At 50.8% G+C, this 15,415-nt stretch overlaps 1 protein-coding gene across 3 annotated transcripts in view; it reads left to right on the plus strand.

Annotated features, from left to right (window-relative positions):
• Positions 1-15,415, plus strand: part of LOC147031653 (vacuolar protein sorting-associated protein 26B-A-like) — a 31,699-nt gene that overhangs the window by 3,328 nt on the left and 12,956 nt on the right. For 2 of the 3 annotated variants that reach the window (XM_085866422.1, XM_085866413.1), the window contains exon 2: positions 13,521-13,677. The exons of the other annotated variant lie outside the window; for it this stretch is intronic. In XM_085866422.1, coding sequence (XP_085722548.1) covers positions 13,521-13,677 — 157 coding nt within the window. The remainder of the gene's footprint in view (positions 1-13,520; positions 13,678-15,415) is intronic. 3 annotated transcript variants of the gene reach the window in all.

Genomic DNA, 15,415 nt, shown 5'->3' on the forward strand with positions numbered 1-15,415 from the left:
GCCAGTTGCGGAGACACCACAAGCGACACACATGATGGGGGCTTTTGCTTCTTGTTGACCACATGGGTGTGTTGGGTCCATTGTGCTGCCTGAAGCATGATGGATGAGGATTTCACCGACTTTGTGGTTTGAAGAATCGTGTTTCATATGGGCGTGCAACTTTACCCATCATGGTCGATGCACTCAACAGTCTGGGAGGTAGTGTGATTGTTCTGGCAGTTTAACTGTGCACACAGAAAGGCCTTGAATTAGTTGCTGAAATTATGGGGAATGAGTACAAGTTCTTGAATGAAAGAAGAAAACTTTATTTTTTTTTTTTACAAGTCCAGTTCAAGTTCCTGTTTCAAACGCATCAAAGCCATTTTTTTATATGACCAGAACCACTTGGTAGCTTACATTTTCAGCATATGCAAGCAAACAACCCCCTCTTCTCCATAAACCCTATAATTTCAGCTCTGCCCGAAATCCATGGTATTGTTGCGGTTTTCGCGCCCGCCGGCGTGCGACGGCCACGTAACTCGAATCGCGGCACGTCGCCCACCGGACGGACAATCCAGTCGTGACCCTCTCGGACTAACGCCGGGAACCAGTCACGGGTGGACCTTTCGGTCTCACCGCGATCGAGCCAATCAGCCCCCGCGTGGGATAGGGTTGCTCGCCAAATTCGAACTACCTAAGTACCCACGCGGAGGGTAGACCGGGCGATCGCACCTCGCCGCAGGTCGACTTCGGACACGGGCCACTTAAGCGACCCGTTCCGTACTATCAGAATAACCGAGCGGTGTTATCGTCGACCTCGACGGTTCGATTAATTATCGGGCGTATTCAGCCCACTACCAACCCTTTACGTGAAGCAAGATGGGGATTCAATGGGGGAAAAGACGAAGCGAAGCGGGAGAACAGTTCAACAATAAAGCACATTTATTCGCGGCACACGGGAAGCACACAAATACAATTCCACCAAAAGCACACAAAAAAGAAAACACAATTCCATTTACACAAAAAGCAAATATAAAAGTGAAAACACAGTGCAGAGCTAATACCGACTACCGAGCACACGGCAACACTTATACAATTCTACTTCACAGACGGCGCCGACAACACATACCCAAAACCAAGGAAAAGAAATACCTCAAGAATGAGGCAGGCCTGAGGCCGAGACCGGGTCGGGCCTACCCGTCTGGTGATGAGACGCGGAGCGGCGATGGCCCCGCAACCTGCGGGCCTCGCGGACAGTGCCTGGCAGGGGGTGGGAACGGGGCCCCCTTGGTCGCACTATCTCAGCGCGGGGGGAAACAGGAGGGGGTTGCTGATGCTCGGGGTATAGAGGATCTTTATTATCCCTGGTGTGCGTCTCCACCTCGGCCAGGTCGCGCTGCCGGCCTCCCTCGGGCGTGCAGCTCCTGGCACCGACGCGAGCACCCCCTCGTCCGACTCTCTTCAGCTTCTCCAGCCACTGCAGGCTTCGGGCTCCAGTCTTCCACACTCGTCCCCTCCGTTCCGACTCCTTCTCGTTCTCGACTCCTTCTCGTTCTCGTTTGCGACTCTCCCTGACTGACGAACACCGTCCTTTTATCCCCCCGTAACTTCGCCTTTGACCCCCTCCCTTTGACCTTTCACCTCGCTCCCCATTGGCCCGAGAAAAAGTGGGCGTGAAGGCTTTTTGATCCACAAATTTGCATATATCGATCGTTCTGGAGGCGGGGCCAAATCGCCCCTCGCTCACCGATTGGACGGCAAAAAGTGGGCGTGTGTCGTTTTTGATCCGTTTTTGAAGCACAAAATCCGTGATTTTGTACACGCTGTTCGACGCGCGTTCTGCATGAGTCCAACACCGGTACCCACAGCGGGGCAAGAACGGTGGCGATGCTACGGTTGCGAGGTGTGACGGGAAGGTCGTGGCGGTTGTGGTGAAGCGGCGTTGTGGTTGGTGGTTGATGTTGTGGTTGTGATCATGGCGGTTGGTCCAAAATAAAGATAGTAAAAGAAAAACGGCTATCCTGAAGAGTCGCAGCACGTATAAATGACATGTATTCCCACTAGACAACGGGTTTGGGCCTAACTACACATGCACTTACCGAGATACCTCACCTAAGGGACCTGAATGGTGGTTTGCGAATCTGGTAACCACAACACTACCCCTTCCCTTTTTACAGACTCGTCCCGAGTCGTCAAATTTTCGTGTGCCATCATGTGTAGTTTTCCCCTAGTACATTTTACCTACGGATCCCTGAGTGCGACATTCATGGTATTCGTGTCCCCAAAATAAATAACCTGAGGGCTGCGTAACTACCTAAACAAACTCACTCACACGGACGACTTAAATAAAATTGCCGGCGCTAGACAGACATGCCGGGGGGCGCACTCATATTTACTGTACATCTTACCTTAACTTACAAATTTTACACTAAACCATGGCCCAGGATCAATGAACTCTGCAAAAAGAAAGCAGTTAGCAGGGAGCCAGGCTGCCCGCATGCAGTCTCTGGCTCAAACAATGCAGGTGACAGGGAACGTGGCTGGCTGCTCACACGCAGTCCAAGGCCTTCCCTTTTGAACTGAACACTGTGAACCACAACGGTGCATGGGCTGCACAACGCAGTCTCCGTGCCAGCTCAAGTGGCACACGCAATGAGCACAACGAATGAATGCATGAACGCAAACACGGTGCACGGGCCGCCACTGCAGGCCCGTGTTTTAGCTGCCAACAGGGCAGTTCTTGCAGCTTGCAAACTGTTGCCTTGCGGATCCTGGCGCACATGGAAATGAACAGGGGGGGCAAAGCAAAAATTGAACGGGGCTGGTGAATGTGGGCAGTGGGCATGGCATGGCAAAGGCAGCAGGCAAACACAGCCCACAGAAGAAGGCCGCTGCAGGCAAACACAGCCCGCAGAAGAAGGCCGCTGCAGGCAAACACAGCCGGCAGACGCACTGGCCGGCACAAGCCTCGAAGAAAAACAGCCAGCAGATGAACTGGCCGGCACAGGCCTTGCAGCACACAGCTGCCGATGAAGTTGGCCGGCCTCCGCCTTGAAGCAAAACACGGCCAGCCGATGAAGTTGGCCAGCCTTTGCCGTTCAGTGGAGGTTGGTGGAGGGAGTGCGGTGGTGCTGGCCACTTGGAGGGCGGGCTCGGACCTACCTACCTGTCTCCCTCCCAACCTATCGCCTTTGCCTGTCACTGTACATACCCACTCCCTTAATTTGTGAAAAACCAATTTAGCCCCCACTTATTTTTTTTGTTGTTTTTATTTTTACTTCCCCACTATAAATCGTCCCCTAACCCCCTTTATCGTCCTTGTTCGGCTAACCTATTCTGTCACCAAGCCTACTCCCAACCCCTACGTTCCCTTCCCGGAGGGGAATAAGGGAGAGCTAACGTCCTGTCTCGAGGCCCAACTCAAGCCTCAGAATGGCCTCCCCAGAGTTCGGCGATCTTAACACCAAGTGGGTCCAGCGGCCCACAACGACAGCGAGGGGATGGATGGTGCGGAGGGGTACATCTCCTAATCTACCCTAACCATTTAACTGTTAAACTACCCCGGGGCTTTCAACAAGCGCCTCTCGCTTAAACTATTGGTTCTAACAACCCAGATTCCCGTCGCCTGTGTTGGTGTCCTCACAATTTCGGGCCTCGCCCCCCAATTTTCTCTCCGTGCCCTCACACGGTCTCCTGGCTGGGACACGTGGCTCCCTTTGGCAGGCACGACCCTCTGCCGAATCTCCCGCTATGGCACCCCGGGCACTACACTGCCTCCGAGCCTACCAGCTCCCTAACACCGGGGAGTGCCCCCATGGCACCTCCCCTGAAACGCACACGTGGCAGGCCGGCCTCCCGGGCCCCTTTCCGAGGGTCACCCGTGCCCACAACACTGCCCACGCGGCTAATGGCGCCCCGGGCCCCCGCACCAAGCAGGCGCACCCGTGCCCACTACTCTATCCCGGCCCCCCATGGGCCCATGGCCTACCATGGCCGACTAGCCTGGTGCCCGGGGTACCCACTCAGCGATACTCACCTTTCGCAGCCACGCTCCCAAGCCCGTCAACAGGGCTCCTGCACCCCTCCAAATGGGTCTCGAGCCTACTTTCCCACCAACAACAAAACGACCTCCATTTTTCAATTTGACTAACCCAGCTAACTCACTTTACTCTGACCCCGGGGTCCCTTGGGCGGGAGTCACTCCTCCCCCCAATCACTCATCGCACCATGCATTCCCCATTCACTCCATACACACAGACCCGCTGGCCTCACTCACTCACCAAGCACATGCCTCCACCTCACAACTCTCCAACTCTTCAACACACACACCACTGAACTCTGCCATCCTTCTAACTACCTCCCCTAACTAACTCGTGCTCCCACGTCGTCCCTTAAACTACAGCACGTTCCTTTTAACACTACGTAGCTAAACTACGTCAACTCTACACATCCACCAGTCTGTCACTGTCTTCTAAATCCAAAAAAATCAATTTCCCAACCTAAATCTCGCTATAATCCCTCTAACTAATCCATTCCACGGACTCCATGAGGACTTACCCCTGCCCCATGAAGTCGGTCTAACTAAGCTAACCCTTCCCCCTAACTAGTTTTCATCCTGTGCCCAGGGTAAGGGGGTCTTTCACCCCTTGCCCAGGAATCCTGTACACCCGAAAGTGAGGCTTGTTTTTCCCTTTTTTTTTTTCATGCCCAGCACCTGCGCGGCAACTTAGAGCTCGCGCACTTTGCACCTGCCCGTGACGTCATGCAGCTGCACGTGTTCCTCGTCCCTCCTTGGACGGGACCATCCGGCAGAGATACCCCTCCTGCCGGATTCCAACCCCACGTGCAGCCATGACGTCACCGTGCGCATAAAAAAAAAACAAGCCACACGTCTCGAGGGGTTCCCCACGCGAACACATGTGCTTTGCCCGTTGGAGCTTAACACACACGATCGCGTGGAGAACCCGTCCGGTCCAAATCCATTTACCTGCCTAACTTTGTCCGTCCGCGGGATCGGCAAATCCACCGCGTGCGTTTCCGGACCGGGACTTCACTCTCGCAAGCGAGCACGTGGTGGTCTCGTGCGTTGCACAGCACGAACCGCGTGCTCACTGCTGGGTGAACCCGGCACAGTCCTCGAAACAACTACAGCCGCTGCTCGGCTTTCGTTCCTCCCATGTCGCCGTCGTCGCCTCCATTCCACCCACGCACACCTGCGTGTTACGACGCACACAGTCCACACCATTAAACTCACACCGGGAGACGCGGCTGCGTGCTCCCGCATGCCAACCGACATCTCCCTCTCATACCGCTCTCTCACACACACGGTCTCCCTTGCATAACCCATACCACTCACACGTGGTGCTCCATTCACTCGTGCCTCACTCACACACGCGGGGGCACTCAACCGCGGTGCCTCATCCACACACCGTCCCTCACTCACACACGCGGGGGCACTCACCCGCGGTGCCTCATCCACACTCCGTGCCTCATCCACACACGCGGGGGAACTCACCCACGGTACCTCACTCATACACACGGCGACACTCACACACGCGGTCTCTTCCACACACGGTGCCTCACCCACACAGGCGGGGGCACTAACCCGCGGTGCCTCACTCACACTCCGTGCCTCATCCACACACGGCGTGCTGGGAAGCACGTACTCCGGCACCATCGCCACCACACCACTCACACGTGGTGCCTCACTCATACTGGCCGTTTCACTCACGCGTGCGGGGGCACTCACCCGCGGTGCCTCACTCGCACTCCGTGCCTCATCCACACACGCGGGGGCACTCACCCGCGGTACCTCACTCATACACACGGCGACACTCACACACGCGGTCTCTTCCACACACGGTGCCTCACCCACACACGCGGGGGCACTAACCTGCGGTGCCTCACTCACACTCCGTGCCTCATCCACACATGGCGTGCTGGGAAGCACGCACTCCGGCACCATCGCCACCACACCACTCACACACGGGGTCGCTTCCACACACAGGGACGCACTCACACCTTGCACCACACACACAAGGACAACCACACTGGGGATTCGTGTCCCCACAAGGGTCTCCGGGGCCTCTACACCCCCCAAGCTCTCCGTGCACCCGTCCACAGCACTCGTCCCCTCAACCTCGCAAAGCACGACCGAACTCACCTGGTCGTGACTCGCCTCAAGGGGGCATACTCCCTCCCCTCGTTCCTGGAGGAGGCCATCCCGCTGCTCGCACCGGGTCCCTGCACGCTCCGCGAGCTCACCCCCATTATCCTCCACTACCTCCGTGTGTGTGTGTGCGTCACTTACCCCATCTTCATCGTGTAGTCTTCCCTCTATTTTTTCTGTCTCCCGTGTCTCTGCCAACTCTTCACCCTTTACCTCCCTTTGTCTCAACTATTATTTCCGTTGTCGTCACCTCGTGTCTCGTCTCACACGTTTTGGTCTCCCCATTTAATTTTTCCCTTTCGGTCATCGTCACGACCCTCGCCCAACACGTTCCACGAATTATTTTTTCACCCGCCTCCACCGCGGGCCTGTCAGCCGTTGCACCCCCACCCAGCTCGTTTGCTCCCACACGTGGAGTCGCCATTTTTATCTCCCCGGTCACGGCCTTCATGCCCGCCTGCAGGCTTCGGCCCATGTTCTGCGTCTCACCCCGCAGCTTTTTCATTTCCTCCTTCATGTTTGTTTCCATTCCGTTCATTTTTGTATCCATCTTTTCGTTTATTTGTTGTGTATTCGCATCCATTGTCGTTTTCACTTCATTCATTTGCTTGTCATGTCTTTCATTTCGTTCTTCATTTCATTTGTATTTGTATCCATCGTCGTTTTCACTTCATTCATTTGTTTGTTCATTGCCGCCAGCATGGCGCATAGCTGGGCCATGTTGGATGCACTCAGCTGAGCCGTTTCGGCAAGGGTTGGGGAAGGGTCTTGGTGGAGAGGGGGGGGGAGGTGTCATACACCGCGGCCGCTGCCGCACCCACCTCGGGCCCTGGGTTCAGTTGGGCGAGTCCGTGTTCCTGCACAATCAACATTTCCTGCTCGGGGATTCCATCCTGGACCATGGACTCTACATTATTACACATATACATTTCTAATACCCCCGGCTCCCGCTCGCCTTGAGACGCCATCTTGCTTCTCGTGAAGGGTTAATTTGCTCGCTCGTAATTTGGAGGGAATCGGGGTCGCTTCTCTCACCCCTGGACCGATTCCCGTAAATTTAGCCGGAGACAGGAGAGCCCGTTTTCCTGTTCTCCGATACCAGTGCCGCGAGGAGGGCGATGAATTTGTATCCCACTCCTGACACCAGTGTTGCGGTTTTCGCGCCCGCCGGCGTGCGACGGCCACGTAACTCGAATCGCGGCACGTCGCCCACCGGACGGACAATCCAGTCGTCACCCTCTCGGACTAACGCCGGGAACCAGTCACGGGTGGACCTTTCGGTCTCACCGCGATCGAGCCAATCAGCCCCCGCGTGGGATAGGGTTGCTCGCCAAATTCGAACTACCTAAGTACCCACGCGGAGGGTAGACCGGGCGATCGCACCTCGCCGCAGGTCGACTTCGGACACGGGCCACTTAAGCGACCCGTTCCGTACTATCAGAATAACCGAGCGGTGTTATCGTCGACCTCGACGGTTCGATTAATTATCGGGCGTATTCAGCCCACTACCAACCCTTTACGTGAAGCAAGATGGGGATTCAATGGAGGAAAAGACGAAGCGAAGCGGGAGAACAGTTCAACAATAAAGCACATTTATTCGCGGCACACGGGAAGCACACAAATACAATTCCACCAAAAGCACACAAAAAAAAGAAAACACAATTCCATTTACACAAAAAGCAAATATAAAAGTGAAAACACAGTGCAGAGCTAATACCGACTACCGAGCACACGGCAACACTTATACAATTCTACTTCACAGACGGCGCCGACAACACATACCCAAAACCAAGGAAAATAAATACCTCAAGAATGAGGCAGGCCTGAGGCCGAGACCGGGTCGGGCCTACCCGTCTGGTGATGAGACGCGGAGCGGCGATGGCCCCGCAACCCGCGGGCCTCGCGGACAGTGCCTGGCAGGGGGTGGGAACGGGGCCCCCTTGGTCGCACTATCTCAGCGCGGGGGGAAACAGGAGGGGGTTGCTGATGCTCGGGGTATAGAGGATCTTTATTATCCCTGGTGTGCGTCTCCACCTCGGCCAGGTCGCGCTGCCGGCCTCCCTCGGGCGTGCAGCTCCTGGCACCGACGCGAGCACCCCCTCGTCCGACTCTCTTCAGCTTCTCCAGCCACTGCAGGCTCCGGGCTCCAGTCTTCCACACTCGTCCCCTCCGTTCCGACTCCTTCTCGTTCTCGACTCCTTCTCGTTCTCGTTCTCGTTCTCGTTTGCGACTCTCCCTGACTGACGAACACCGTCCTTTTATCCCCCCCCGTAACTTCGCCTTTGACCCCCTCCCTTTGACCTTTCACCTCGCTCCCCATTGGCCCGAGAAAAAAGTGGGCGTGAAGGCTTTTTGATCCACAAATTTGCATATATCGATCGTTCTGGAGGCGGGGCCAAATCGCCCCTCGCTCACCGATTGGACGGCAAAAAGTGGGCGTGTGTCGTTTTTGATCCGTTTTTGAAGCACAAAATCCGTGATTTTGTACACGCTGTTCGACGCGCGTTCTGCATGAGTCCAACACCGGTACCCACAGCGGGGCAAGAACGGTGGCGATGCTACGGTTGCGAGGTGTGACGGGAAGGTCGTGGCGGTTGTGGTGAAGCGGCGTTGTGGTTGGTGGTTGATGTTGTGGTTGTGATCATGGCGGTTGGTCCAAAATAAAGATAGTAAAAGAAAAACGGCTATCCTGAAGAGTCGCAGCACGTATAAATGACATGTATTCCCACTAGACAACGGGTTTGGGCCTAACTACACATGCACTTACCGAGATACCTCACCTAAGGGACCTGAATGGTGGTTTGCGAATCTGGTAACCACAACAGTATACTGCGATGAGATTAAAGCTTCTCACTGTAAGTGCAGGCATTTGGTTTGGTTTTTAGCTCGCCTGTTCGAAGAACAGAGAGCTATAGCAATACCCCCGGCGTGAGCGTGAGCGTGAAAATGTTAAAGTTTTTGGTGCAAGTTATTTCCTTCCGAATGTTTTTTATCTATCACACTATTTTTCACTGATTACAATATACAAATACATATATTGCTTTAACATTATTTGGATCAGACTTCACTGCAATGCTTTATAAAAAAAATATTATTAGACTAGTATTACCTCCACTACTGAAGCTGGAAGGAGGTTATATGTTTCCACCCCTGTCTGTCTTTGTTACTTGCGAAAATCGAAGATTTTTCAAATATAGTTGGACCCTGACATTCACAGACCCCGCATATTCACAGTTCATAAAACGTGACCAGCTTCTACATTTGCAGCCATCTGCTTCGCGTATTCGCTGTTTTTCACGAGATTTTTGATTTTCCCTTATGAATCGGGAACCTATTCCCCTTTTTCCCATTGAAACCATGCCCCGACTTTCGCAGCATTTTTCAGGAACGTATCCCCTGCCGATGTCAGGGTCCGACATGATATTGGTTTGTCGCATGTGTTTTTCTGTCTTCTGTCTGTATGTCAATTGCCGACTCATCACATTTTCACTCCGATCTTCACGAAATTTCACCACCTGGTAGAGATAGTGGCAAGCTGGAAGCCTATCCTTTTTGAGGTCAATAGGTCAAAAGGTCAACAACTTAGGTGGAATTTCTAAAATCCTCAATTTTCATCCAATTGACTTGAAATTTGAAGAAGATTTATATTTTAGGTCAATTAATTCAACCAGCCAATTCTTTTTAAGTTCAAATTTGGTTTTGGGATTTCGCAAGTAATTTCGCAAGATGCTCTGTACATCTTTCTTGTTTGTTTGTCTGTCTGTGTGCTGGATATCTCAAAAAGTTGTGGATGGATTTGGATGAAATTTTGTGGAAAGGTCGGGTGCATGAAAGGACGAACTGATTAGATTTTGGTGAAGATCCAAATTTAGATCTGGATACGAGAATTTTCAGTGATTCTTCACCATTGAGAGATAGAGCCAAAAACATCGCACTATATCTAAAAGGGTTATGGACATATTCGGACGAAACTTGGTAGACACATTAGGTGTGTGACACGAAAGAACTGATTCGATTTTGGTTAAGATCCGAATTCGGATCAAACTATTTTTTTTTCGTGATTCTTCACCATTGAGAGATAGACGCCGGCGGGCGGAAATCCACAACAATATATATATATATATATATATATATATATATATATATATATATATATATATATATATATATATATATATATATATATATCTTCTTCTTTCGGCTGCTCCCGTTCGGGGTCGCCACAGCGGATCATCCGTATGATCCGCATCGTGATTTGGCACATGTTTTATGCCGGATGCCCTTCCTGACGCAACCCTGGTCGCCTCTTACGACACAGGGATATGGGACACCTATTTTAACCGGGGCATACACCGGCCCAGTATACTGGTACTCATTTCGCCGACCTCGGAAGGATGACAGGCTGAGTCAACCCCCTGGTGTATTAATTCAGTGGCTCAACGGGACTTGAACTCAGGAACTTTTGGCTCCCAAGCCGCTGCCCTAACCACTGTGTCAACACCAGGATATATATATATATATATATATATATATATATATATATATATATATATATATATATATACATATATATATATATATGTAATGATATTTCATACATTATTATATTTTGCATTTATTTTTACATATATATATATATATATATATATACATTATTATATTTTGCATTTATTTTTACATATATATATATATATATATACATATGTGTGCTGTTGCGGGGTCGGGGGCGAGAAGACCACGTGGGGTGGGGGGGTTGGGGGGAAGCTACCTCGGGTTCCCACCAGAATCTCAGGAATCGCAGGCCGTCGCACACGAATAACTCCGTAACGCAGCGGTCGCTAATCGACCGTGAACGGCAATAACTCGACCACGTGACTTGGGGTCCTCCGTCTAATGAATAGTGGTTACCTAATGGTCACGTGATCTAATTACCGGGGGATACGCCCTTGGTACGTACGCCTTGTTAAAACTAGATCACCTTACCAGATCAGATGCAGCCGGGGCGTACCTGCCAAGGATGTACCGGCTTGGAAAACAGATCGTTGAGGTACAACGCCCCGACAAAGCTAGAATACGGACCTTGCTGGATCAATGAAGGAGCAGACTAAAACGAGCTGGGAACATTTCTACACAAGCATTTATTCATAATTAAGTGAGGTAAGGTATGCGGCACAGTAAATGGGGTTTATTATTATGTACAGCAGGGATAGCAAGGAAATTGTGGGGTGTGACAAAAGGCAAGCAATTTACAAAAGCAGACATAGAGCAGACTTATCCCGTTAGAACTTCTACAATCTTAACTTATGCGACGACAGGCGCCATCACATTGACACACACACATAAACCCGAGAAAGATTAGAATGCCAGAAAGAAAGAGCAGATGAGGACTAACGGCCTCACAATACCTGGCGCGGTCAACTGACTGTGCAACCCAGTATGCTTTGGGGGAGGTAGGTGGGAGAAATACTGGTGTCTCTGCCTATTGTGTGGGAGTGGGAGGTGTGGTGTGGTGCAATATGGGGGGGGGGGTTGGTGTCGTGCCAGAGGAAACTGTGATTGCGAATCTGTAATGGATGTTCTTTTGTGTGTCCAGAGGGGACGAGATAGAGGAGGAGAGGGAGAGAGATATGTGTGAGGTAAAAGTTTCCTAGCCTAGTTTTGCATCGGTCTGTGAGTGCAGTGTGTACCTCCGTAGGATGCTCTGCTTGAGCATTCCCACCTCAAGAATCTGCGCGTTATCTCCTGCTGAGTCATTTTGCCGCGGCTCGTGGAAGTGTGTGCTGCGCACTGGCCCGTGAAGAATGTCTATCGCATACCAACCCCAAGTGTAGATGTAGCGATGGCAGACAATGAGGAGCAGTGAAGAGGGGGCAAAGCAGAGAGGTGAAGACAAGGGCAAGGCAGGCAGGCAAAAAAGAGAGCAGATGACTTCACAATCCGCCTTTTATAAGCCCCGGGCGAAGGGTGGGGTGACGACCCGAAGCGATGCACCGTGACCCGAATCGCGCTTCCCTATTGGGCCATGGCGGTCATAGCCCCACCCTGCCAGGCTCCTGGGGCCGGAAGTGGTCTCATTTGCCCATCCGGCGTGACACGGCCGCATCGAACTCCCATGGTGTCCCCCCCCCCCCCGCAACGACCCCTAGTCCCACTCCGCCCGTCCTGTCATGTTCTGGCGACTGGACGAGGGTCGTGTCAGCCCTTCATGCCCATTCGTGGCATCCCTGGCAAGATGCGTTTGGTGCTGTTGACTCACTTGGCCCGTCCCCGCATCACGCGGTCCGAGTGGCCTTGGCCGTGCAACACCCCTCTGTTTGGTGGTGAATTGTATCGATGCTGAGGTGCGAGGAGGCGCGGGATGATTTTTCCCATGTGTGGGAGATGTTGTTGGTCGAGGTGGTGAGTTTTTGGTGAGCGAAGGTTGAGCAAGGTGAGACGCCGTTGTAAATTGGCGCGCAGATTTGAATGAAAGGGCGAGCCATGCGCACGCCGGGCAGCGTCTTTGTTAATGTTGTGAGTCTTTCACAGGTGGCTGCTTGGTGCTGTTATTCATACTGTGTGTGTTTGCTTGCTTGCTTGCTTGCTTGATTTGTACCATGGATAAGAGGAAAGGGTTGAAATGGAAATCATAATAGAAGATAGAGATATAGTTATTAGACCTAGCTATATAATAAGACACACGCAACACACTTCATCCCATTAACCCACTAGACATGAGGGGAAGATCTGACTGCACAAAGACTAACTAAGTAACTGCCTGGGGATCACTGTATGCTGGGTGCCATTGCCTTAAATGCATGCGGTTCTGTAGACACACACACACACACACACACACACGATATCTCAATGTTATGGATAGATTTGGACAAAACTTGGAGGATGAGTTGATTAGGTGACAAGGCCAAACTGATTAAATTTTAGTTCAGGTCTGAATCCATATCTGGCCTATGAGTGGGTGACAGAATGTAAACTAGTCAGCTTGGCAGAGGTATGCGCTCTACCGAGTGCCATTCCAGTTTTTAAATGTGTTGGTCAATGAGGGTTAGCAGCATGGCCGACATGCATGCTTACCCGCCTCTCAGCAGTCTAGCCATGGTTTGAATCCCGACCCAGCTACAAACTCTTATCCCGGTATCTCATGGGCTGGGTGATTCATCAATGTGTGTGTTCTCCCCGCGGATGGACATTAAACTGGGCCTTCCATCTGCCAGCATTAATTGTTGGACATTAAAGATCTCACGGTGTCCTTTGCAGAAAGTATGTGAGCTATCCCCTCTTTACAGAGTATAGTACATCAGAATCAGATTGGTGAATGACTCAAGGCTTGATGTACTGTTACATTTCACCAAATGTTTCGTTCCTCTACCTCCAGAGATATTTCATGAACGAATCAACACACATGAATTTGTGTCACTGGTGAAAGAGCTTGCACCTCCTGGAAAGATCTCCCAACCTATGAGTTTTGATTTTGAGTTCAACCATGTTGAGAAGCCATATGAGTCGTACATGGGCCAGAACATACATCTGAGGTAACTGTGTGTGTGTGTGTGTGTGTGTGTGTGTGTGTGTGTGTGTGTGTGTGTGTGTGTGTGTGTGTGTGTGTGTGTGTGTGTGTGTGTGTGTATCTTATTGGTTGTTATTGTCATACTAAGGTTTCAGAATGTGGAACAGAGTCCTCCCAGGTCTCAAAGTATCCACCTCCGTTTCAGTAAGGGATCACAATTCATGGACCAAGGTGAGCTTTTCTTGGTCTCAAAGTTTGGTTCCGGGAGCTTTTTTTCAGGATCGTCACCGAGCCCCGGACAGCTTCCAACTGCAGTTAGCTTCTCATAATTTTCCCAGGGATGGTTTTTAAGATGTCTGTAAGGTTCGTCTTTATAATTCCCATTGGTCCAACAAGGGACTTTCAAAATGAGGTATTCTGCCCAGAATGCTCGGCATGTATTTGCAGAAACCCTTAACAATGAGGGTTATCGGGGCGGGAAGCGTGTACCGTGTGTGCGAGAAAAGGATTGCAACCTAAAATGGATCGCAAAGCTTTTTAAATCAGCCTAAATGTAACGGAAATACTTGGAACTTCCTTAACTTACCCGTACTTGGAAATGTAACTGCGAGAAAGGGGTGTGCCTCTGCACAATGAAAGAGTTGGAGAACTTTCTTAACTTGCCCGTACTGCAAACTCCCAAGGCCGCATTGATTGGTGCAAGGCCAGAAGGTTCGTGGATGGGTGCGTTCTACCAAAACCTTCGACCATAGCTGCCCGTGAGTGGACTTTGAACGTTGCGGGATTGCCTCGTGCGCACACGGCAGGCTTCGTGATTTATTTAATGGAGTGTAATTGGAAAGACGATGGGTCATTACCAACATCCAGGCAGACTTCCCAGAGGGAGACACCATTTCTAATTTGGTTGCTTCTTGATACTGATGGAAAGGATATATCTGGGGCTTGTCAATGTACAGGGAAAGTTAAAATGGTCATATTTATAAATAATCGTGTTTGGGAGGAGACGGGGAGGGGTGGGAGTGGGAACTGTATGGGATGTGAGGGTTGTTCTTTCCAAATGTGTTTATAGTTTTTTGTTTGTTTAGTTCCGTGCACAAGTAAAGTTATACTAGATTTTTGCATCTATTGCTAAAAGGAGAAGTGTGTGCGCACATGCCAGGTTAAAATCTTGCAATTATCCGTATCAATTCTTTGTTTGATGATCTGTTTAGTTCTAGTATAAAAAAAAAATGTGGCAAACAGGCAAAATACTTCCTTTTCTGTAATTTCCAATGACACTTGTAAGATTATCAAACAAATTACTGATTGTATCGTCACAACATTTTATTTTGCTCGGCATTCGAACGGTCTCTGCTAACCCACGCAGGTGCACATTTATAACCTCCGAGTAAGCAGAATAGATGATTCTTTCGGCATATCGTCAGCACAGAAGAAAGACGCCGTGTGCATGTGCAGAACAGCATGTTAAAGGTGTGTTCCTTGTAGACAAGTGGTATCAGGCACATACATGGCTGTGTATTGCAGATGCAAAAACAAGTTGAACATGGTTATTTTAATCACGTTTTTAAGCCGGATTATTTTAAACCTGGTGGAATGTCTTGTGCATAAACACGATACGAGATGTACTGGACTAATGTTCAAAACCCTATTAATGATGCAGTGTCCACCTGATGACCAACAATTTCTCTCTCTCACACTCTCTCACACTCACACATCCAAGCGGCAGTACGACTATTGCTCCTTGGATTCTGGATTCTGACATT

The sequence above is a fragment of the Eptatretus burgeri genome, chromosome 2 (genome assembly GCF_056783735.1).
Source record: "Eptatretus burgeri isolate ZD-2024b chromosome 2, Ebu_testis_v1, whole genome shotgun sequence".
In the NCBI taxonomy this organism is placed as follows: domain Eukaryota; kingdom Metazoa; phylum Chordata; class Myxini; order Myxiniformes; family Myxinidae; genus Eptatretus; species Eptatretus burgeri.